The sequence below is a fragment of the Podarcis gaigeae genome (assembly GCF_964106915.1).
Source record: "Podarcis gaigeae genome assembly, chromosome: 15".
Lineage (NCBI taxonomy): Eukaryota > Metazoa > Chordata > Lepidosauria > Squamata > Lacertidae > Podarcis > Podarcis gaigeae.
In genome coordinates, this window is record NC_139692.1 from 23,003,171 (window position 1) to 23,026,139 (window position 22,969).

General features: G+C 48.8%; 1 protein-coding gene across 4 annotated transcripts in view; it reads left to right on the plus strand.

The window, feature by feature from the left end:
- GRIK4 (glutamate ionotropic receptor kainate type subunit 4) overlaps nucleotides 1-22,969 on the plus strand; it is a 476,479-nt gene that overhangs the window by 420,458 nt on the left and 33,052 nt on the right. For all 4 annotated transcript variants that reach the window (XM_083713950.1, XM_083713948.1, XM_083713951.1 and 1 more), the window contains 2 exons: nucleotides 3,725-3,838; nucleotides 22,601-22,710. In XM_083713950.1, coding sequence (XP_083570076.1) covers nucleotides 3,725-3,838; nucleotides 22,601-22,710 — 224 coding nt within the window. The remainder of the gene's footprint in view (nucleotides 1-3,724; nucleotides 3,839-22,600; nucleotides 22,711-22,969) is intronic.

A 22,969-nucleotide genomic window follows, 5' to 3' on the forward strand; every position in this document is an offset into this window, starting at 1 on the left:
GATAGATAGATAGATAGATAGATGATAGATAGATATATCTGGCAGCAGTGAAAGGATCAGGCACCCAACACTGCGAGGTGCACATACAACACACCTGTCATGTCATGTTTACAACTTGGGTTATGAATCCTGGGTGATAAATTCCCCATTTAATGTCTCACAAGTCTCTCTACAGCAAGGAACCCATGAAGCCCAGGGGCATGAAGTGCAAGTTAGTATATTCAACAATCCATTTTCACAGCTGCCTCATACCTTGCAAGTAATACTGACAAGTGTGGTACTCCCCATTTTTAATTCTTTTTTTTTTTTTTTAAGCAATTCCATCCCATTACAAGAAAGCGATAGTAATAAAAATCATATTTAAAATTAAAATCCTTATCTCGGTTACATGATGATTAAATTGGAAAGAGTTTTTAAAATATTAATTTGCATTGCACCATTGACAGCTCTTATTTTTCATCAAAGAGTGCAACATCTCCTCCTCCGTTTGTGGGTGAGCTGAGGGTAGATGCATCTCACGTCTTCATTTTCTGCAAGGTCTTTTTTAGCTGAGGGAGGTGATGGTGGCGGCAGCAGCTGCAGCAACTTCCCATTGAAAAATATTTATTGCCCTATGGGAAATGATTGCATTACCCTCCAGCCAGTGGAGGCAGGCCCAATAAGGTGAATGAGGCATGGCCCTACCAACCTGTGTCTGCCCTCAGTCAGCCCTACCCTGCCTCCCTCCCTCCCTCCCTCCCTACTTAAATCCAGTCCAGGGTGTTGGCCCTGCCTGTCAGCTTTCTCAGTGTTTTCCCTCTTAGAACTCAGCAAGGGGTAGAAGGAGAAAAAGAGTGAGGAAGAGAATGGAGACAGAAATAGATTTAATTGTGTCTGCTTCTCATTGACTCTGGCTCCCCCTACTGTTGGTCTTCCCACCTTGTGTCTATACCAATTCCAATGACCACCAACCACCATTGCCCCCAGCAATGGTATGTCATGGTTTACGAACATGGAAAGCTGCCATGTACTGGGACCCAGTGTGGTGTATTGGTTGGAGTATCAGACTAGGACCTGGGAGACCAGGGTTCAAACCCCTACTCAGCCATGAAGCTCACTGGATGACCTTGGGCCAGTCACTGTCTCCCAGCCTAAACTACCTCACAAGGTGGTTTTGCAGATTAAAGGAGGAGGAGAGGAGTCATGTAACCACCTTGAGCTCCTTGGAGAAGAAGGATGGATACAAATAAATGCAATAAATAAATGAGTAATTCAGACCATTGGCCTGTCTAGCTCAGAACTGCCTGCGCTGACTGACAGCATCTCACTCTCCAGGGTTTCAGGCAATGGGAGGTTCCCCCAGACCTACCCAGAGGTGCCATTGGAGATTGAACCTGGGATCAATCCACCACTGATCCACAGCCCTTTCCTGAAGGGTCCTGGGAACATGTGGCATCTGTTTCCTTGAGGGAAAATATTTGCATGTCCAACACTAGGTAGTTTTTTCACATCTTGCCTCCTGTCCCTGGGCAGCAATGTAATTGGACAGCATCCATCCTGGGATGCAGAGGGTACTGCACAGCCCATAGTCAAGTCCAGGGAGGGAAAGATAACTAAAACTAACCCGCGGTTCTTGTTGGATCATAGACCTTCAGATGCAAAGGAGTCATCCCACTCTCCACCCAAGCTTTGATTATATTTTTACAACTGCCTTGATTATAGTCTGATATAGAAATGTGAGGGAGAACTGTCAGAAACAAATCTCAGGGGATAAGCAGCTCACAGCGGCTCCATCAGCCAATCAGTGTCACGGGCTTCATTAGTGCAAGGAGGATGCAGTACAGAGCTACAAAAGCTGGAGCCCTCTAGGGATATTCTGGCTGAGTCTGGCAAAGTGGTAGTCAGGGGAGCAGAGATTCAGGACCATGGATGGCTCCCTGTAGAACCCTGGGATCACTCATGCTTACCTTTGCTCTGCATATCTAGGCACATGTCTGAACCTTCCAGGTCCAGGTCTGAGCAATATGTGGTAAACCCAAATTGTTGTTTGCTCTGGTCCATTGGTAAAGATCATGTTTCCTTGGGGGAAGTGTTATAGCAGGGTGGGACGGCGAAAGCACATGGATACAAGCTGGTGAAGTGTGGGCCTCTGCCCAGAAAGTGTAGGGCAAAATATAAGTGTGGATAAGCCCTCAGGGTTCGTCCAGACTTTCTTCTGCACCATGCTTTCAGATAAAGACCCACACTTTCCAGGTCCGTATTTGAGTGTTTTTCTTTTTGATCCTGCCACTTTTCCTGGGAAAACCAATTCAGTGGTAAACAGTGGGTTTTCCTAGGGAAAGCAGTGGAACAACAACAACAACAACAAGCCACTTGGACACAGACCTTAAAAGCACAGACCTATGCCTGGAAAGTGCAGCGCAAAAGGAAATCTAGATGAGCCCTCACATAGATCTGGCCTTCACATGTAGCAGAATGAGTTGGCAGAATCCTGAGATGATGGAGACTCACTTCAGACTGTAGGTAGGGTTGCCTTAGTTTTCCCACGTACTAATTAGGGCTGTGCAAGGCACCTCTAACACAGTTCAGGCCTCAATCTGGACCAGACCTGACCCAGACCCCAAACTCAAATCAGGGGCCTTGGAGAGCCCTAATTAGTACATGGGGTGGCAGTGAGAAGGGTGGGGGAGAAGATGGTGATAGTAGAGACTCGTGCCTGGACCATCTCCTGCACTTACTTTCCCCTGCCCACAACTGCATGTTTAATCCATGTTTTAAATCCTAATTAAGCATTAAATTAGCAGCAAGCAGGGTGAGAGGGAAAGGAGATGGGACCTGGGATTTGTCCAGACTGGGTGCACAGCCCTAGTACCAATCTTCCAGACAGTATCAAAATACCAGCCCAAACCACAACAACCCAGCACATCAGGAAGAAAGGTCCCAGCCCTTCCTGAGCTACTTGTCAGATTGCAGAGAGCATTAGGTTTTTCCTCCCCTTTTAACACAGAGTATTACACATTTGTGATTTCTCCTACCCACATGAAATGATGCCATCAATTATTCCATCTCAGTGCTATTCCATCTCATGGCCACCTCATTCTGCAACATGTGTCACCCAGGCCACAGGAGCTGGGAGCCATTGCTCCCATGTGCATGTGGAACTGGCTAGCGATTTATGTAGTTCTGCAGAGAGATGTGTGTGTCAAGAGCCATCTCTCTGGAGGAAGCCTCCCTAGAAGTTAAAGGGGCCTTGTTCTATTATACAGCATGTGAGTGTTCCAGAATTGGGATACATCTTGCAGCCCTTGGGCCTGGGAGGTTGAAGGAGGAGGTTGCTCTGTGGCTACTGATGGTTTGGAGGAAGAGTTTCCTGAGTCGAAAGAGGGGCTAAGCTATCTCCTCTGGAATCAGGGATAGAGTTCTCACTCTCCAATGAAGCTTCTATTGAGATCTTTGGAGTCTGCTTCCTGGAGGGCTTCAGGACTCAATTGTCTGCATCTTCACAGCTCAGGACTCTTGGGTGACCTGGAGTGAGTCACTATTTCTCAGTTGAACCTACCTCACAGTGTTGTTGTGAGGCTATCTACACTATGGCATTTGGAATTGGCCTCTTGCCTCTTGCTAAGTCTGACCTCTGAATAAGAAGTCTTTTGGAGACCAGTCACTCCATACTCTTTTGCTGTTTCCTGCCCTCATATCTCTTGGGGAAGAGATATTGATCTTCACTATGTTCTCTTCTTTTTAGAAAGCTGATTTGGCAGTGGCTGGCCTGACGATTACAGCCGAACGAGAGAAGGTGATTGATTTCTCCAAGCCGTTTATGACTCTGGGGATTAGCATTCTTTACCGAGTTCATATGGTAAGAGACGTCTCTTAGAAATGTTTCTGCTGTGAGAGATACCTGCATGCAAACACTTTCTGGCTAAGGAAGGGAACAAAGACTTATGGAAACTTTTCACTATTTAGTCATTTCAATTCAAAACATGGCAGAGTCAGCTAGAGTTGGATATTTCACCAGGAGGACAAAATTTGGTCAACTCGCTCGTCAAATTTTGTCAAATATGTCCAGTATTTTAAAAGCATCAACAATTTTAATGAGTTTATTTGTATTGCTTTTCTTCTTAAGGTTAAACATATGCAACAACAGAAACTATACAACAAAAACCTCTCCCCGCTTAGTAACTATGGTGAAGCACAGAATATAACCATGTTATGCAACACATCAAAAAGCAGAGACAAGCCATCTTATCCAATGCAATAGAATAAAAATAGCCCAGTATCAGAAATCAAACCAAGCAAAATGTTCTGTATGCTTTAGGAAGTCACCCGTTGTCTGTCTTGTCCATATGTATAACAAAACATTGCCATTCTGCCATAAAGTTATAAGTGTCTTTTTTCTTTTCCCCCCTCTTGCCATTTTTGGCTTATTTGCAATTTTTTCATTTAGAGGAATCTGCCACAGCTTTTGGTACCATGTCATCAGAGTTGCCTCTCCCAATCCCTTCCAAAATCTGGCTGTCAACAACCTGGCCACTACCAGAAACTAGCCAATTATTGGTTTAAAGTGAATGTTTAAGTTTTTGCCTGAAAAATGTTCAGCAGGCTAACTCACTTGTCTTTTGTAGGTGCTGGCCAGTAATTTTGTGGACTTTTGTAAGGGTGGAATCCCAGCGTGTTAGCATTATGAAAACAGTGAACAATAGAATCATAGACCAGTTTAGATACTTGTACTAATACAAAAATTAGATAGCTGTAATTGTGAAACAATCGCTTTAATAAAATATTAACCAATTGTTTTTATCTTGTTATATATTGATTCTGCACATCCGCAAGGGAGCTCAGGACAGCTTACATATTCATCCCCTCCTTTATCTTCATAACAGCCGTATGTGGTAGGTTAGGCTGAGAAGGAGTGACCAGTCCAACCTCAGCTAATGAGCCAAGTGAAGATTTGAATCTTGGTCTCCCTGGGTCCAACACTAGGCGAGAAAGAGAGAAACTGTGGCTCTCCAAATGTTGCTGGACTCCAAATCCCATCAGCCCCAGCCAGCATGGCCACTGGTCAAGAATGACAAGAGTGGTAGCCCAGGGTCAGGAGAGAGCCAACAGTAAATCACACCATTTAAGTTGAAGTTAATTCTCTTTATCAGCAAGAACACGATCTGCATAGACTTGGTGGAGTGTCAGGCCTAATGAGCACAACAGCTTATCCCCGGTAGGTCTTGCCCCCATGGATCAGTTGCCGAGGCTGCAAGTCCCCACCTTCCCGCTACCCTCTAAGTACCCTTAGATCTCTGTGGATTTTCCCAAGCAACCAGAAGCCAACCTCTCCTCTGCCCTTTTGATGCCTCTTCTGGTTCTGGGAGACCAGGGGGTAGGGGAGCTTGTCACAGCAGAAGGGAGAGACACTCTGGATTCTTCACCAACCTGACTCATCTTGGCCTCCCTCCTCCTCTGCTTCTGTTTCTGGACTTCAGTCTGCCACAGACTCTCCCTGCTCACTAAGCCCTGTTACCTCTTCAGCTTCCAACACCTCCTCCTCTCAGGCTTCTCCCTCTGACAACGTATTGACATCCCACCACCAATCCCCAGAGCCCTCTTCCCTGAGTGGTTCCCCAGCTGGTTCCTCCCGCCATTCCTCATCCTCTGCATCCAACCAGTCCATGACACCCAGCCACATCTGGCGGGCTGCAGGTTCCCCATCTGTGCACTTTGCAAGAGCCTTTGTCACTGATGATAGCTTGCATGTCTGTAGTTCTAGCAGGTAGCAGTGGGAGGATTATTACAAGCTGCTGGGTTTCCCCAAAATGCTGCAAGGCCTGCCATCACTCCTAAGAGGTCACCTTGGCACCCACATTGACATATCTTCAAACACCTTCCTTTTCTCCCAGACTTCTTAACAACTTCAACATCCTGTATGACTCAGTGCTTTTCACGTCATAATTTGTTCAGTCAGTTAGGCTTGAGGAAGGTATTTCACTGTTAAGTTTGTTTTCTAAATGTTTGCTTTTGTTATGTTTAGTGCAGGGTTTATATTGTCCCTACTGGATTGTTTTAATCAATTTTATCGCAAGGAGCCTGAAGGCCTTAGTGTGAAAACATTCATATATTTTATATCATCATTATTGTTTGCCTTGAAAGGTGGAGCAAAAATTAAGCAGTGAATACATTTTATTGTAAATCACCTAGAGGCCTTAATGTGAGCAGGCTCATGTGTTTAAAATCCTCATCATAATCATCTGCCTAGAAAATTGGAGCAAAAATTCATATATGAATAAACCAACAACCTGGAGTGTATGTGGTCTGCAGCTCCATGGCAGACCCCTCCACAGTTGAAGAACCTGAGTTGAGTAATGCCAGCTACCCTCACATACAACAACAGTGAAGAGGAGACAGAAGCCATCAGCTGAGGATCTGGTGTGAGGAATTCTGTGTGTTCAGGAAGCGAGTGAGAGAGGCGAGGGAAGCCAGCGTGGAGCAGTGAGGCCACAGATAAGTTGGCAGCCCTTGCACCCTGTGGATGAGGACTGTACCTTAGCCTGGTCTGGCCAGCCGCCCAAACCCTTTCCCTAAATCCCTCCACAATATCAGACATACAAAATATCCTTTGTCAGACACAAAATGTTTTGATACTAATCCTACCTTTGCCCCTAGCTGCACCTAGGTGAGAAAAGATGCCAGAAATTTCCTGGCTCAGGGAAGGGAAAATCAATAAAAAAAAGCAAGATTACTTTGAACTAAAAAAGGCAGATAAGGAAAGGCAGAAGCCGGTGCTTAAGGGCAGGTTCTCATTCTTTGCTGGTCTTTTAAAAGTTTTTGTTTCTTTCTGGTTTATTCCTGTTATGCCACCCTGCTGGTTGGACTGAGACTTGTAGGCTCATGAAAACGTAGTCTTCTGGGACATGCTGTCTAGGGTGGACCCCCTGTTGTCATGGTTTCTGCTGATGTCAAAATCAACCCTGCTCCTTACACCAACTCCCAAACCTATCAGTTCCAAGCAATTGCCAGCAGTTTGGCAAGGCTATCTTATTCTTGCACTACTTTGCCTCACTTCCTTCCTGGCATCCCCTTGGCAGGAGAAACTACACGTACAACATTGTCTTCCTGATGCGCAGCAACTAATGGGAAATGGTCCCCGTCGGGAAAAGGTGGGGGACCCTATCCCATAATATGCCATCATCAGAGAGCAAGTGAACAACAAGAAAGTGTTTGCAGAGCTGTGCACCAAACCATGGGTACCATTTACCTTCATAGAATTGTAGAGGCTGAAGGGGCTTAATCAATCCCCGCCCCCCATGAAAGGATCACCCTCCTCTGGACATGTTCCGGTTTGTCAATATTCTTCTTAAACTGTGGTACCCAGAACTAGGCACAGTACTCTAGGTGGGAGCTTACCAAGGCAGAATAGAATGAGACTATGGCTTCCCTTGATCGTAACACTATACTTCTGTTGATGCAGCCTAGAATAGATTCAGGGGTTTTTGCTGCATCACACTGTGGACTCATGCTAAGCTTGTGGTCTACTAAGACCGCTAGATCCTTTTCACATGTACTACTGGTAGGACAGGTGTCTCCCATCTTATATTTGTGCAGCTGGTTCTTCCTGCCTAAATGCAGAACCTTACATTTGTCCTTATTGAAATTCATTTCCTTTGTTTTGGCCCCATTTCCAATCTGTTGATGTCGTACTGAATTCTGATTCTATCTTCTGAGGTATTAGCTACCCCTCCCCGTTTGGTGTCACCTGCAAATTTGAAGTGCACCACCTCTATTTCTTCTTCCAAGTTTATTTACAAAGGTGTTGAACAACGCAGGACAGAACCCTACAAACTCCACTTGTCACTTTTGTCAGGGGTTCAGAAGGAGAGACACAGGAGGGGGAGCAAATGGAGAGTGAGGAGGAGGAGTACGAGGGGGGCGCAGGCAGTGACAGTGGCCAGAGTTATTCCACAAGCCTCTCTAGCGAATCGGAGGACTCACAGAAGGGAGCGCCGGTGGCCAGAGCAAGGGAGATTCCAAGGGAGAAACCTCAAGAGGGAGGGGCCAGCGGGGAGTCTCTGAACAGCAGCTGGAGATCAGGGCCAGCGTCTCCACCAGAGCGCAGTGGGGAGGGGGAGTCCCAGGAGTCGGGACCAGTGTCCTCACCACCAGAGGGAGGAGAGGAGTCAGGTTTGGCAACACCCACATCAGGAAGCGGGGAAACGGTCAGAAGGAAAGTCACCGGCTGGGCGCGCGCGCCAAGTTCAAATGTACAGGAGCGCGGCACAGCGGGGAGCCCGGGAAGGGAGCCAGGTCCTAAAGCCCGCCGGAGGGAGGGGCAAGACTCAGGAGGCTCCGCGTCAGAGGAGTCCAGGAAGGAGGGAACCCCAGAGGGCAGAAGGACCCAACGCAGGAAAGAGCAGCGCAAGAGGTGGAGCCAGGCTAGAATCTTAAACTGGTGTGGGTGGAGCAGTGAGTCAGAGGGGACTTAGCCGGTCTAGCGTTAAGACGTGGGCCTGCGCGCCCAGAGCTTGGAAATGGAAACTAAACTTCAATAAAGACTTTTGTATATAATATCCACTGGGCGTTGGTCCTCTGTGAGCTGGGACCTAGCGGCAGTCCTGACAGTAAGTCCCCTCTCCATTTTCACCAATTTTGCAACCTCGTGGAGTGCGGGAAAGCAGCGAGGGGTGAAGATTGGTGCTTCGCGAGCTCACGAAAAACAGGGAAATGACTACCGAAGAGAGGATAGCGAGTTTGCAAAACGCAGTGACGCAGTTGACTGCAGAAATTGCGGCTTCCAGAAAGAAAGAACAGGAAGCAGCTGCTGCCTGCCAGGATCTGCGAACCAGGTTAGAAGTGCTAACTACACAGAGGCTACCAGCCACCAGACCAGAAGGGATTGGGCTGGGAAACAGAGGAGGGAGCCTGGTATCTCACTTCAATGGGGACCTGCAGGAGTATCCTAACTTCAGAGCAGATGTGATTTATACATTGCAGCTGCTTGACAAAGACTTTAAAAATGAGGGAGAGAAAGTGGGATTTATTATTTCGCATTTGCGGGGGGAGGCAAAATCGTGGCTGCGCAATCTATGGAGAGACAAGGATCCAGCCCTCCAAAATGCGGCTGCCTTCATTAAAGTGATGGATGCGTGTTTTTTATCTGAGATTGATGTGGATATCGCTAGGAGGGAGATTCACGGACTAAGACAAGGTAAAGCCACTGTGAGGCAATATCATGCACGTTTTTTCGGATTGGTGAATGTACTAGCCTGGGAGAAAGAATCGCCTGCCGTCAGAGACCTGTTCTGGGAGGGGTTGAGCGGAGCTGTGAAAGATGAGATCGCAAGGGGGGGAAGACCCCAAACCACCAAGGAAGTGGTGGAACGGGCACTCTCCATTGGGGTTCGGTTGGAAGGACGCCCTTGGGGCAGGGAGGAAGGGCATTTGGGACGCACGCCAGCGAAAGGACTGCCTCCCTTCCCCAAGGAGGCGGCGCGCGCTCGATCCATGCCTCCGCTGGGAGGGGGAGAGGAGCCGATGGAGATAGGTGGTGCTAAGGCTCACTCCACAGTCGGAGCCCTAACTCCGGGAGCAGTCAAGATGAAGCCTCCTAGAGGAACCAGGAAGTGCTACATCTGCGACAGTGCTCAGCATATGGCAAAAGAGTGTCCCCAGCGGTTTCACAAGCATACTGCAGCCGCAGCGACAGTAACAGACGCAATTCAGCAGAGGGAGTCGCAGCAGGAAAACTCCACTGTCTGGCTGGAGATGGCATCTCTGGGGACCAGCCAGACAAGTCAGTGAAGCAATCCCCAGGGATCTTACAGCCCACCGACCCCCTCCCACCCAAACCAGTAGTGCAGCTCACCGCATCCCTTCAGCTCCCCAATGGGCTACTGGTGGAAATTCCCATCACCGTAGACTCGGGGAGCAATGCAGATTTTATAGACATGCAGTTCCTCCAGCAACATGGCATAGCCCTTCTGCCAGCGGCGGTACCTCTGAAAGTCGTCACAGTGGACGGCAGGGAGCTACTGGGAGGGCAAGTGCTACAGCAGACGCCGCCAATGGTGATGCGCATTGGAAACCACCGTGAGGTCATCAGCTTCAACGTCACCCGCCTGTCAGACACGCCCATAGTGTTGGGAATGAGTTGGCTGGATAGGCACAGCCCGGCATTAGCTTGGTACCAGCGGCAACTGACCTTCGGCTCCTCTTACTGCGCAGAACACTGCATCCTGGCGGACTTGGAAGATGAGGGGCACGAGGATGGACCACAGCTGAACTTGGGCATGTTGCAAGCGGTGCCTAACAAATACAAGGAGTTTTTGGAGGTCTTCTGCGAGAAAGAGGCGGATAAGCTGCCACCCCACAGACCCTACGACTGCAAGATCGACCTCCTGCCCGGGGCGACGCTCCCGACGGGGAAACTGTACTCCATGTCTGAGGATGAATTGCAAGAGCTCAGGGAGTTCATAGATCACAACCTGAAGCGGGGATTCATCCGGGAGTCCAAGGCGGCAGGAGGCAGTCCCGTGTTCTTTGTAAAGAAGCGGGACACGCCCCAAAAGAGGCTGGTCGTTGATTTCCGCTTCTTGAACCTCAAGACCAAGCCCTCAGCATTCCCTATGCCCAAGATCGATGACCTGCTGGCGACGGTGAGGAAGGGTCGCATCTTTACCAAGTTGGATCTGCGCGGAGCGTACAATCTCATTCGCGTACGGGAAGGCGACGAGTGGAAAACAACCATGTTTACGCCGCTGGGCACTTATGAATACAGAGTTATGCCTTTTGGATTAAAAAATGGTTCCCACTGCTTTCAAGCCTTCATGCATCATGTCTTGGCGGGTCTCCTCTACAAGAAGTGCGTCTGCTTCCTGGATGACATCCTAATCTTCTCGGAATCGCCGGAGGCTCACGAGAGAGATGTTAGGGAAGTTCTGCAGAGGCTGCGGGAGCACAGGCTGTACGCCAAGCTGGAGAAGTGCCAGTTCGACAAGACGGAGGTGGATTTCTTGGGCTACAAACTGTCCGACAAGGGACTGGCTATGGACGGTGCCAAGGTACGTGCAGTACTGGATTGGAAGAGCCCACGCAATAGGAAGGAAGTACAGAGGTTTGTCGGTTTTGCCAACTTTTATCGCAAGTTCATCAAGGGTTTCGCCATGCAGACAGCGGCCATCACCGACACCCTCAGTTCCAAGAAGAAGAGGTTCATCTGGACGGAGCAGGCAGAGCAGTCCTTTCAGAAGCTCAAGCAGCTCTTCGCTTCCGAAGAGAACCTACTGCACGTAAATCCCAGCAGGCCCATGAGAGTGGAGACGGACGCCTCAGACAGGGCCGTGGGAGCCGTTCTGTTGCAGCAAGACCACCAGGGGGACTGGAGGCCGTGCGCTTTCTACTCCAGAAAACTCAGCAAAGCGGAGCAGAACTACACCATTTGGGACAGGGAGTTGCTGGCCATACATGCAGCCTTCAAGGCGTGGCGGCACTTCCTCGTCGGAGCCAAGCACACGGTGCAGGTCCGCACAGACCATAAGAACTTGGAGTACTGGCGCACGGCGAGGTTCCTGAACCAGCGACACATCCGCTGGGCGGAGTTCTTTGCAGATTTCGACTTCAGAATTGAGTACATCCCAGGAAACAGCAACGTCTTGGCGGACGCGCTGTCCAGAAAACCGCAGTATCTGGAGGCAGAGGCACCGGCGGCGGCCAAGCACATTTTCACACCACAGGCGTGGGCATGCGCGTCAGCCACGGTGGACCTGGACGCGGTGCGCCGCGCGCTGCGAACAGACTCGTTCGCCCGAGCCAAGATGGAGGAGGTGTGCAGTGGCAAGGCGAGGGGCGACGAATTCCAAGTGCGAGACGGCCTGCTCCTACGCAAGGGAGTTCTCTACGTACCAGGAGACAGCCTCCGCGCGAAGGTCCTGCAACAGCTGCACGACGCGCCCAGCGCGGGGCACTTCGGCAAGGAGAAGACGGTGGACTTAGTAGCCAGAGACTTTTGGTGGCCTAAGATGCGGGGGGATGTCGCGGACTATGTCAATAGGTGCGACACCTGCCAAAGGGCTAAGCCTGTGCACCAGCCGCCGGCGGGCCTGTTGGAACCGCTACAGACACCGTTCGTACCGTGGGAGAGGGTAGCCCTGGACTTTGTCACAGATCTACCCAGCTCAAGGGGCAAGACGGCAGTGCTCGTGGTAGTGGACCTGTTCACCAAGATGGCCCACTTCATTCCGTGCGCGAAGGTGGCCACGGCCGAGCAGACCGCTAAGATGTTCATAGACCACGTGTTCAAGGTGCACGGCCTACCACGGTCTATTTTGTCCGACCGGGGGCGCCAGTTCATCTCCAACTTCTGGCAAAAGCTGATGGGATTCCTGAACGTCAAGGTCAGCCTGGCGTCGGCGAGACACCCGCAAACTAACGGGCAGGCGGAAAGGGTCAACGCCATCATGCAGCAGTACCTGAGATGCTACGCGAACCAGCAGCCATCGACCTGGGTGGACTATCTACCGTTGGCCGAGTTTGCCTACAACAACACGAAGCACGGGTCCACGGGGGTGACCCCATTTTTTGCCAACTACGGGAGGCATCCCAGAACCTTCCCGGGTCTGGACACAGTGCGGGAGGGGGAGCCACAGGGAGCAGAGGAAGTGGCAGCGGAGTTGCAGGAGATCCACGAGCAGCTCAGGAGGCAGTTAGAGTTGGCAAAACAGGCTTACAAAGTGCAGGCAGATCGACACAGGAGGGTTGGGGAGGACATCCAGGTGGGAGACTGGGTCTGGTTGGCAGCACAAGCAGTTCCAGCCAGATCGTTAGCCAAGAAGAAACTAGGGCACAAGCAGCTAGGGCCTTACCAAGTAGAGGCGCAGATCAACCCAGTGGCCTTCCGGTTGACACTCCCGGAGGGTTCCAGAATGCACCCGGTCTTTCATAGATCAGTGCTCACGCCCTACAGAGAGCCCCACAGGTTTCAAGCACCGGGGAAGGCGCCAGACCCGCTCAGAGAAGCGCCCAAAAAAGGGGGGTCGCCGAAAGGGGAGCCACTTAATGAAGCCACTGAGATTTTAGACTCAAGGTGGGGGGAGGACGGGATTGAATATCTTCTCGCCACGGAGGACACCCCGGCCAGCGCCAACAGGTGGGTGCCGGATTACGCAGTGGAAGAGCAGTTGCTCAAGGAAGAATTCCACACACTTTTCCCGCACAAGCCTATGCCGGCGGGCTTTTTCGAGGATTGTTTGTTCACACCCACACTCTCGGCCAGCACTTTCCGGGGTTTCTCGTCAGCTGAGGACTCGGCTCCGGGAGGCAGCTCTCCGGAGGGATCACTTTCAGGTTTTGGCACGGGGGGATCTTATTGGTGGGAGGACCAACCCGAGGTGGGCTGGCGCAGAGACATGCCGAAGGGGCCCTGGGAGGTGGACCCCCATCAAACAACAGGGGGAGGAGGGCTCTTGGGTGATTTGGGGTCGAGCGCAGATTTCGAGCACACCGCGCAGGAGATGGAAGCGGAGGAGGTCGTCGTCGACGAGCCCATGGGGGACTTCCCGGACTTATCTCGATGGTTGCAAGCCTCAGGGGACGAGCTGTATCCTGGACTCACCCCTACAACAATGGAGCACCCGGAACCCGCACCGGAAGAGGGGGAGGGGGGAAGGGGGGGCTTCGAGGGGGGGATGGATGTCAGGGGTTCAGAAGGAGAGACACAGGAGGGGGAGCAAATGGAGAGTGAGGAGGAGGAGTACGAGGGGGGCGCAGGCAGTGACAGTGGCCAGAGTTATTCCACAAGCCTCTCTAGCGAATCGGAGGACTCACAGAAGGGAGCGCCGGTGGCCAGAGCAAGGGAGATTCCAAGGGAGAAACCTCAAGAGGGAGGGGCCAGCGGGGAGTCTCTGAACAGCAGCTGGAGATCAGGGCCAGCGTCTCCACCAGAGCGCAGTGGGGAGGGGGAGTCCCAGGAGTCGGGACCAGTGTCCTCACCACCAGAGGGAGGAGAGGAGTCAGGTTTGGCAACACCCACATCAGGAAGCGGGGAAACGGTCAGAAGGAAAGTCACCGGCTGGGCGCGCGCGCCAAGTTCAAATGTACAGGAGCGCGGCACAGCGGGGAGCCCGGGAAGGGAGCCAGGTCCTAAAGCCCGCCGGAGGGAGGGGCAAGACTCAGGAGGCTCCGCGTCAGAGGAGTCCAGGAAGGAGGGAACCCCAGAGGGCAGAAGGACCCAACGCAGGAAAGAGCAGCGCAAGAGGTGGAGCCAGGCTAGAATCTTAAACTGGTGTGGGTGGAGCAGTGAGTCAGAGGGGACTTAGCCGGTCTAGCGTTAAGACGTGGGCCTGCGCGCCCAGAGCTTGGAAATGGAAACTAAACTTCAATAAAGACTTTTGTATATAATATCCACTGGGCGTTGGTCCTCTGTGAGCTGGGACCTAGCGGCAGTCCTGACAACTTTGTTCCAGGATGATGAAGTACCATTGGCGAGTACACTTTGAGTTCAGTCAGTCAACCAGCTACAAATCACCTAGCTCACATTTTACCAGCTTCTCTGCAAAAATTTCATGGGGGAATTTGTCAAAAGCCTTACTGAAATCAAGATACATTACATCCGCGGCATTCCCTTGATCAACCAAGCTTGTAACTCCATTTTAAAAAAAAGAAAAAAAGAAATAAGATTAGACTGGCAGGATTTGTTTTAGAGAAACCCATACTGGATCTTTGTAATCACAGTGTCCTTTTCTTATGTGCTCACATATGACTGTTTAATTATCTGGGACCTGTTGTAAGACCTTACAAGGATGGAAACCATAGTTCAGGTATCCCCAAACTCAACCCTCCAGCTGTTTTGGGACTACAATTCCCATCATCCCTGACCACTGGCCCTGTTAGCTAGGGGTGATGGGAGCTGTAGTTCCAAAACATCTGGAGGGCCAAGTTTGGGGATGCCTGCCATAGTTCAATGGATCTGCAGGATTTGGCTGTTGTACCTGAGCTATATGATCCATGAGCTCATGTGATCTATATGTGCATGTGTGTGCGGACACCACCAGCCTATCAGGAAGAAGGGTTCCAGCATGCGGCAGAACAGGAGATCACACACTGCATGCTTCTGCTGATGCTATAGCTTGGCCCTTAACTGAACAAGTTTATCCATGTGGATATTTGAAGCTTTGCACTGGGTAAGAGCACCAGGCTATTTGCTGTCTTGTGGGGAAATGGCTTCCTTGGTCCTGCTGCCCAGGATCCTTTTCAGCTTCTTCAGATCCTTCAGATCCTTTGAGCTTCTGCTTCTAGGCATCCTTCTCCATCCTTCTGGGTTCTCATTCCATTTTCTTTTCAGTGCACAGAAGGAAAATTGCGCTCTCTGAGTTTTGTTCTGTTTCTTTTCAGAACTTATCCTTAGCCAGTGCTGTTTTCTGTTTGCCTGCTTCCATAGGGACTGTGTGCTGTACTAGTTGCACCTATACAAAAACTGACTCGAAGTCATTAGTGTTTCCCAAGAGCCACAAGTCCAGAATATTTGCACTGAAAAAGTTTTGAATGCGACACTTGCTTATACCTGCTCTGTATTTCAATACATTCTCCATATGTTCCGTGGGCAATAAGAACACACACTTGATTTCCCATCAGCTGAGCAACAACATAAACAAAGCACTAAAACAATTATAGCAGATTCACAGCTTCTGCCCTTGAAATATCTACGGCTGGTAAAGATGCACCCGTCCTCACCAATACAAACAGAGCTTGCGCATCTCTTTCTCAGTGGAGTCCTTCTGACTGCCAAGAACAAACAAGTAATTAAAACCCACTTAGAATTCTGTTGCCTCTGCTACGTGGTGAATCAAGGATCAATGCATGAGTGCATCAGAATGGTTCCAGCATTTCCCCCACGCTTTCTGATTCACCATATTCATATCTTACACTTCATCCAAAGAGCTCAAGTAAAGGAAAGTTGTTCCAAATTCACAACAACCCTGAGAGGTGGTGAGTTGCCCGATGCCATCTAGTGGGTGTTACGGCTGATCGGGGATTTGAACCTTGTCCTTCCCCAAGGGCAAGTCTAACATTCTGTTCAGAATGCTAGCCGTTTTGGAGAAATACAGAGCATAGAAAAGTATCGTTTTCCTTCTTCCCAGGAGGGGGTTTGTATCATGAGACAGAGAGACATGACTTGCACCCTTTGGGCTGTGTGAGATTTTTAAAAACCAAAACCCAAAAACAGCCGGTGTGCTTTGAGGTTCCTTGTGCTGGGAAGTGTTTCTTTTTTAAACAAATTTAAACAAAACATATTATCTTAAAACATATCCTTAATCCCCCCATTCCCCCCCCCATAAAACAACCCACCCTCCCCTCCCCCCAGACTTCCCTCAGTTCCAATCTCTGGTTTCTCTATAAATGCTATTCTCTGCATGTTACAAGATTGTATAAATCCTTAATTTATCTGGCTGGTTATAATCAATAAAAAGTTTGTGAGTGTTTATTCCAAGCCTAATAAGGAGTCCAGCTCACTTTGTTGCAGCTTTAAATACTTTGTAAAAGGTTCCCATTCATCTTTAAAATCACAGTTATCCTTGTCCCGTAGTTTATGTGTCAATTTTGCCAGTTCTGCATAGTCCATCGGTTTCTCTTGCCATAGTTCTTTAGTCAGGGTTTCCTCATTCTTACTTCCTTGTGCTATTAAGACTCTCGCTGCCGTTGTCGCATACATGAAGATATTTTTCAACTTCCTTAGCAGGTCTTTTCCTACAATCCCTAACAGAAATGCTTCAGGTTTCTTAACAAATGTAAATGGAACATTTTCTTCAGTTCATTGTATATCATTTCCCAAAACTTTCATTACAATCCCACCACATATGGTAAAATGTCCCCTCCTTTTCCTTACACTTCCAACACATATTTGAACTGGTTTTATACATTTTTCCTAACTGCACTGGTGTCATATACCATCTATACATCATCTTCATATAATTTTCTTTCAACAAAGAACAATCTGTAAATTTTAAATGTGCTGGGAAGTGTTTCTGAGGGTTGTCTTCAGCTAAATTCTACTCAAGACTAGACCCACTGATGTTAATGAAAAGCCACCAGCTTCCCTACACACCATCTTGGGAGCTAAGATTAGTGGAGGAGGCTCTTCCCTCAGAGACTCAGGATAGTGATGGACCTGTGGCAGCCCCTAAGTTGTAGAACTCCCTTCTCACAAATAGGGAGTTGTGCCTGACACCTTCAATACAGGCACCTCCCTATTTAATTGCATTCAAGGCAGGCACGGCCATTGCCACAAACCTGGAAGTGGCACGGAAAGAGGCAAAAACAGCCCTAAAAGAGTGCAAAAGCAGCTCCCATGGGTCTTTGCAAGTATAGTCGTAGGAGCCCTTGCACTAACCTTTGAGGCCTATGGAGAGTTGGAGTTTGAGCAAGGTGGTTGGTAGAGTGTTTACAGTCTTTTTCAATGATGTTCCCAGTACATGTGATTTCACTGAAGCAGTTTCCCACATAAATGGAGAGTTCCCTGTATATTTTGTTGTTGTTGTTTAGTCGTTTAGTCGTGTCCGACTCTTCGTGACCCCATGGACCAGAGCAAGCCAGGCACTCCTGTCTTCAACTGCCTCCTGCAGTTTGGTCAAACTCATGCTGGTAGCCTCGAAAACACTGTCCAACCATCTCGTCCTCTGTCATCCCCTTCTTCTTGTGCCCTCCATCTTTCCCAACATCAGGGTCTTTTCCAGGGAGTCTTCTCTTCTCATGAGGTGGCCAAAGTATTGGAGCCTCAGCTTCACGATCTGTCCTTCCAGTGAGCACTCAGGGCTGATTTCCTTAAGAATGGATAGGTTTGATCTTCTTGCAGTCCATGGGACTCTCAAGAGTCTCCTCCAGCACCATAATTCAAAAGCATCAATTCTTCGGCAATGCTGAAGACACACCTGTTCACCCTAGCTTTTAAGATTCGAGATGTATATTTTTAGGACCCACCTTCATCTGTGATTGCAAATTTTTTAAATTGTGACGCCATTGTATTTTCATTGTTCTAGCCCACCCTGCGGATAATAAAGCGTGGTGTTGATTAGCGTTACGATAATTCTCTTAGGTTCTTTGATTTTGGTGGGTCTGCTCTGAGTACGATTTGATTGGTGACGACCCTGAATGTTTCCCACCACTTGACTGAAAGGGGGCATGAGCTATGTGATCCACTCCCTCCTGGGGCACCAAAGAAAATAAATCTGGGGACTGTGCATACTTTCCCTTTTCTCCTTTCTTCAACAGCACCCCCACCCAGCAAAAATCCAGCTCCCCCACCTCACAATCCCTCTGCTGGTTTTGGAGAACAATCTTGTAGCTTAGCATTAATACAACACATAAGAGCAATGTGGCAATTAGCTAATTAAACCGATAAATATTTATTTAACAATGGCAGGCATGATAACTAATCACAGCAGTCGTCCTTTAAAGATCTGGCTTGCACAGCGCAAGGAGGGAAGCGCCAAAGACCCATCTGCTCTCCTCCTTGCCTCTTCCCTTCGCATTTCAGTGAGGAAAACTGCAGCTAGCATCACGTTAATCTGCAGCTGCCATCAGACATTTCCTAACAAATAACCACAAATAAATTTCCTGCCCAGTCTCCCTGTCTCCATCCCCCTCCCCAACTCTAATGGCATGTTTATTTTCTGTTCCCCATCATTTCTTTTCCTGCCACCCTCCCGAACCCAGCCTCCTCACCCGTTCCCCACACATCTGTTTTCTCGCAAGTAACTATATATGGCAAGTTTAAATGGGCCTGTCATTTTTCTCAATTGCACTTGTTGTGATTTAATCAAATATGGAATCCTGACACAGGGACTCTAATGGGGCATCCGACCCAGTCTATGCCTCCCTCCTCTTCTCATTCATGCTAATGGGATATTGTGGAGTTGAGTGGTTGCATCTGAACTTTGGGCTGAGGCACTTGGCCTATATAGCTGCATTGTCAACTGGGAGGCAGTGGAAGGCAAGATAGCATTGTGGTCTGAATTGCAAAATGCAAGCCTCCTCAGACTTTGCATTACATCGCACCTCCATACGGTGTATTCTCCAAGGCCTTTGCTCATGTTTATATGGACACTTTCTTCAGTTCGTCAAACCTTTTTTTTTACTCCTCACTGCAGCCCAGGGATCTGCAGGTGTAATAGATAAAATTGGGAATGAGCTGCTAATGAGTTCCAAATCACAAGGATGGACTGTAGTTTTAGACTGCTGCTGGACCATAGGGATGGGGAGCAGGGGAAGAGAAATTCACATTTAAAGGTGAAACTGCCTAATTCACACTTTAAAAAATAGTCCAAAAACCAAAACACAGTCATCCTTTCAAATCTGTACTTCTCTGAAGTACTCCAGCCAAATAATTTGTACTGAAAAGCAGACATGAAAAGCAGACAAGATGGGCATGAAAAATGCATATATTAGTGAAAATGCATTATATCACAAACTGATGTAGAAATGGGGATAACTGAACTTGAGACTGGGGAAAGGAGAAACAGAGGAACTGAACAGATTCACCCATCCCTGATGGGTTGCTTCTATGCAAAAGAAACCTTCCTTCCTTCCTTCCTTCCTTCCTTCCTTCCTTCCTTCCTTCCTTCCTTCCTTTTTAGCAGTTTATTGTGAGAAACAGCAAGGAGAGGAGTGAGCTAGATAAAATCTCCCCCCCCCCAAGTTTTATACATATATAGTATATATTATATGAAGGGAATTTGTTTGATGTACAAGTAATAGAAGGATGAGAATAATCTGCTGTTACATAGGCAGGCCATCCTGGTTCCATTAATGCAACGTCCTTCATCCCTTCTCCACCTTTGCAAATGACTGTGTCTTTCTGCCCCTATATACATTTCTTCACATACAAAGTGATGCCTGCACAGATCATGTCGTCACAACCCGGAATTTAAGCTGTTCAGATTGATTTTCAGTGTCAAGACCTGGGAGCAGGCATTCCAGGATAGGTATGGCTGCTTTGCAATTTGTTTGTTCAAAGGTCCACCGACAATGAGAAGATTGTGAGACAGGGGAAGGGAGGGCGTATGATGCTTGGTCAAAATGTTTCTCTCCCCCCCCCCCCCCCGCTTGGCTCACTATGAGTTCTTTATTTGTGTCCTAAAGTGACTCTTTGCAGCATTCAAACTTGTTGGCATCTGTCTCTCAAGAGACAATAGAGTGCACCTCTGGGGATGAAGTCAAGTCACTGAATGAGAAGCACCAAAGTGACCTCTCCAGGGCACATTCAAATTATTTACATAATAATTAGTCATAGGAATAAATAATGGCTCTATACCTTTAGTGTCAGCTTCAAGGCTTCTTGATGTCATTATACTGTGAGACGATGAATGACATAACAACTAATCTGCATGGCTAAGGTGATGTAAAATCCATAGTTCTTTGGGGCCACAGCAGAGGAGGTATTCTCTATGGAGACATTAGCTCTCTATGCTTTGGGGCAAAAGCCACCCTCCAGCTAACTTAGGTCAGGGGAAAACATGGCACAGACACCAACTACACCTGCACTGAACTTTCAAGCACCTTCATCTTGAAACAGTTGGGTTTCTTCCACTTGTAGACAGAGAAGGATTGCCTCCCCGAGTCATTCATCTGTCTGCAGATCCAGCATTTCCACTGTACAAATACGATGCTCATGCAAAATGGTTGAGCTTGCAGCAAACAGTGTGACTATTTGTGGGCCTCTGCAACATGGCTCCCTCTCTCCCTAGCATCAAACAGCAAAGAGAAAAAACAAAGGACAATAGTCCCACTTCATGGAACACAGTAACACAAACATCCTGTTTCCGTCACTTCCCACTCTGTGGAGTCAAAACATATACCTTCATGTGATAGACAACAATCCCATGACTGCAAGCACGGAGCAGGAATTCTAACATCTTTCTCCCTCTATCCATCACAGCAGCATAGGTGCAGAATGGGATTTTGGGAGCAGTAGGGATGCCAGCTTTTACACCTTGTCCCTCTCTGGCACTTGCTTCCATCTGGCCATTTTATTGGTTGCAGAAGAGAGAGCCGGTGCCCAGGCTAGGAAGCCCTTGTCCTTGGCAACTGCCTCTTCCTCTGCTCTTTCAAGAACTGGCTCTGTTTGCCAGCAGAATCTGAAGCTCAGCTTCAATAAAGAAGAATACCAGGAAGGCAGAAAAGCAAATAGGGAGGGATGCAGAACCAAGAGGCTGAGTGAAGACGGGAGAGGACTGCGTTCACGAGTGGATGCAAAACAGGAAGCAGATGAAGCCTGGATTTCCCCACAGCTTTATTAGAAAGATTACTCTGAAATGTGTATAAGAGAGAAAGAGAGAGATGCGAGAAGAGCCTGCTGGATCACGCCAATGGCCCATCGTGTCCAGCATCCTGTTCTTACAGTGGCCAGCCAGATGCCTGTGAGAAACTCAAGCACAAGAGCCCTCTCCCCTCCTGTGCTTTCCAGCAACTGGTATCCAGAAGGATCGCTGCCCCCAACTGTGTGGGCAGAGCAGAGCCATCAAAGCTAGTGGCCATCGATAGCCTTTTCCTCCATGAATTTGTCTAGTCCTCTTTTGAAGCCTCCTAAGTTGGTGGCCATCGCTGCCTCCGGCAGAAATGAGTTCCATAGTTTAGCTACGCATTGCATGAAAAAATACAGTGGTACCTCGGGTTAAGAACTTAATTCATTCCGGAAGTTCATTCTTAACCTGAAACTGTTCTTAACCTGAGGTACCACTTTAGCTAATGGGGCCTCCCACTGCCACCACACCACCACCACACGATTTCTGTTCTGTTCTGTTCTGTTCTGAAGCAAAGTTCTTAACCCGAGGTAATATTTCTGGGTTAGCGGAGTCTGTAACCTGAAGTGTCTGTAACCCAAGGTAAAAAGGTAAAGGGACCCCTGACCATTAGGTCCAGTCGTGGCTGACTCTGGGGTTGTGGTGCTCATCTCACTTTATTGGCCGAGGGAGCCAGCGTACAGCTTCCAGGTCATGTGGCCAGCATGAAATAAGCAGCTTCTGGCAAACTAGAGCAGCGCATGGAAACGCCATTTACCTTCCCGCCTATTTATCTACTTGCACTTTGACGTGCTGTTGAACTGCTAGGTTGGCAGGAGCAGGGACCGAGCAACGGGAGCTCACCCCATCACGGGGATTCGAACCGCCGACCTTCTGATCGCCAAGTCCTAGGCTCTGTGGTTTAACCCACAGCGCCACACGCGTCCCTAACCCGAGGTACCACTGTACTTTTCCCCCATCTGCCCTGAATCTTCCAACAGGCAGCTTCATTGGATGCCCATGAGTTCTAGTGTTAAGAGGGAGAAAATCTTCTCTGTTTCCACTTTCTCCAAGCCATGCATAATCATACACACCTCTACGATGTCACCTCTTGCTCACCAAACGAAAAAGCCCCCAAACCTTTTCTTTTGGGCAGTTAGCAAGGGAGCTGCAGCTGCCCTGCTTCCCTCCCCCCCCCCCATCTTCTTCAAGGACCCTAAAATGTCCTTTGCCTGCTGCCATCTCTGTCCCCACCACCACTTGCAAGTCTTCTCCATGCTGCATTTACTCTATTACTTTGTAGAACCGAAGTTTGTTTGGAAATATGCCTCTCTGTTAACCCTTTTCTTCTTTCTCCTCTACCTTAGGGGCGCAAACCTGGCTATTTCTCTTTCCTGGATCCATTTTCTCCCGGTGTCTGGCTCTTCATGTTACTCGCCTACCTCGCCGTGAGCTGCGTCCTCTTCTTAGTGGCCCGGTACTGTTAACTTTTCTTAATATCTCCCTTTTTTCCCCGTCCTCACAGTGCCACCTACTGTCAGCTTCTGGGAATGGCATGGAGAACTCGTAACTTGCGATTGATTATCAATCGCTGGAGGGAGAGACAACTCTGCATTAGTTAGTAAAGGAATTGGCTGCAAGGGCACTGCACAAGTTCATAAAATTATACAGGTGGAAGAGGAGAGAGCCAATGAGGGGTTCAGCACCTTGCCAGTCAGCATCCTGCCCTGGGCTAT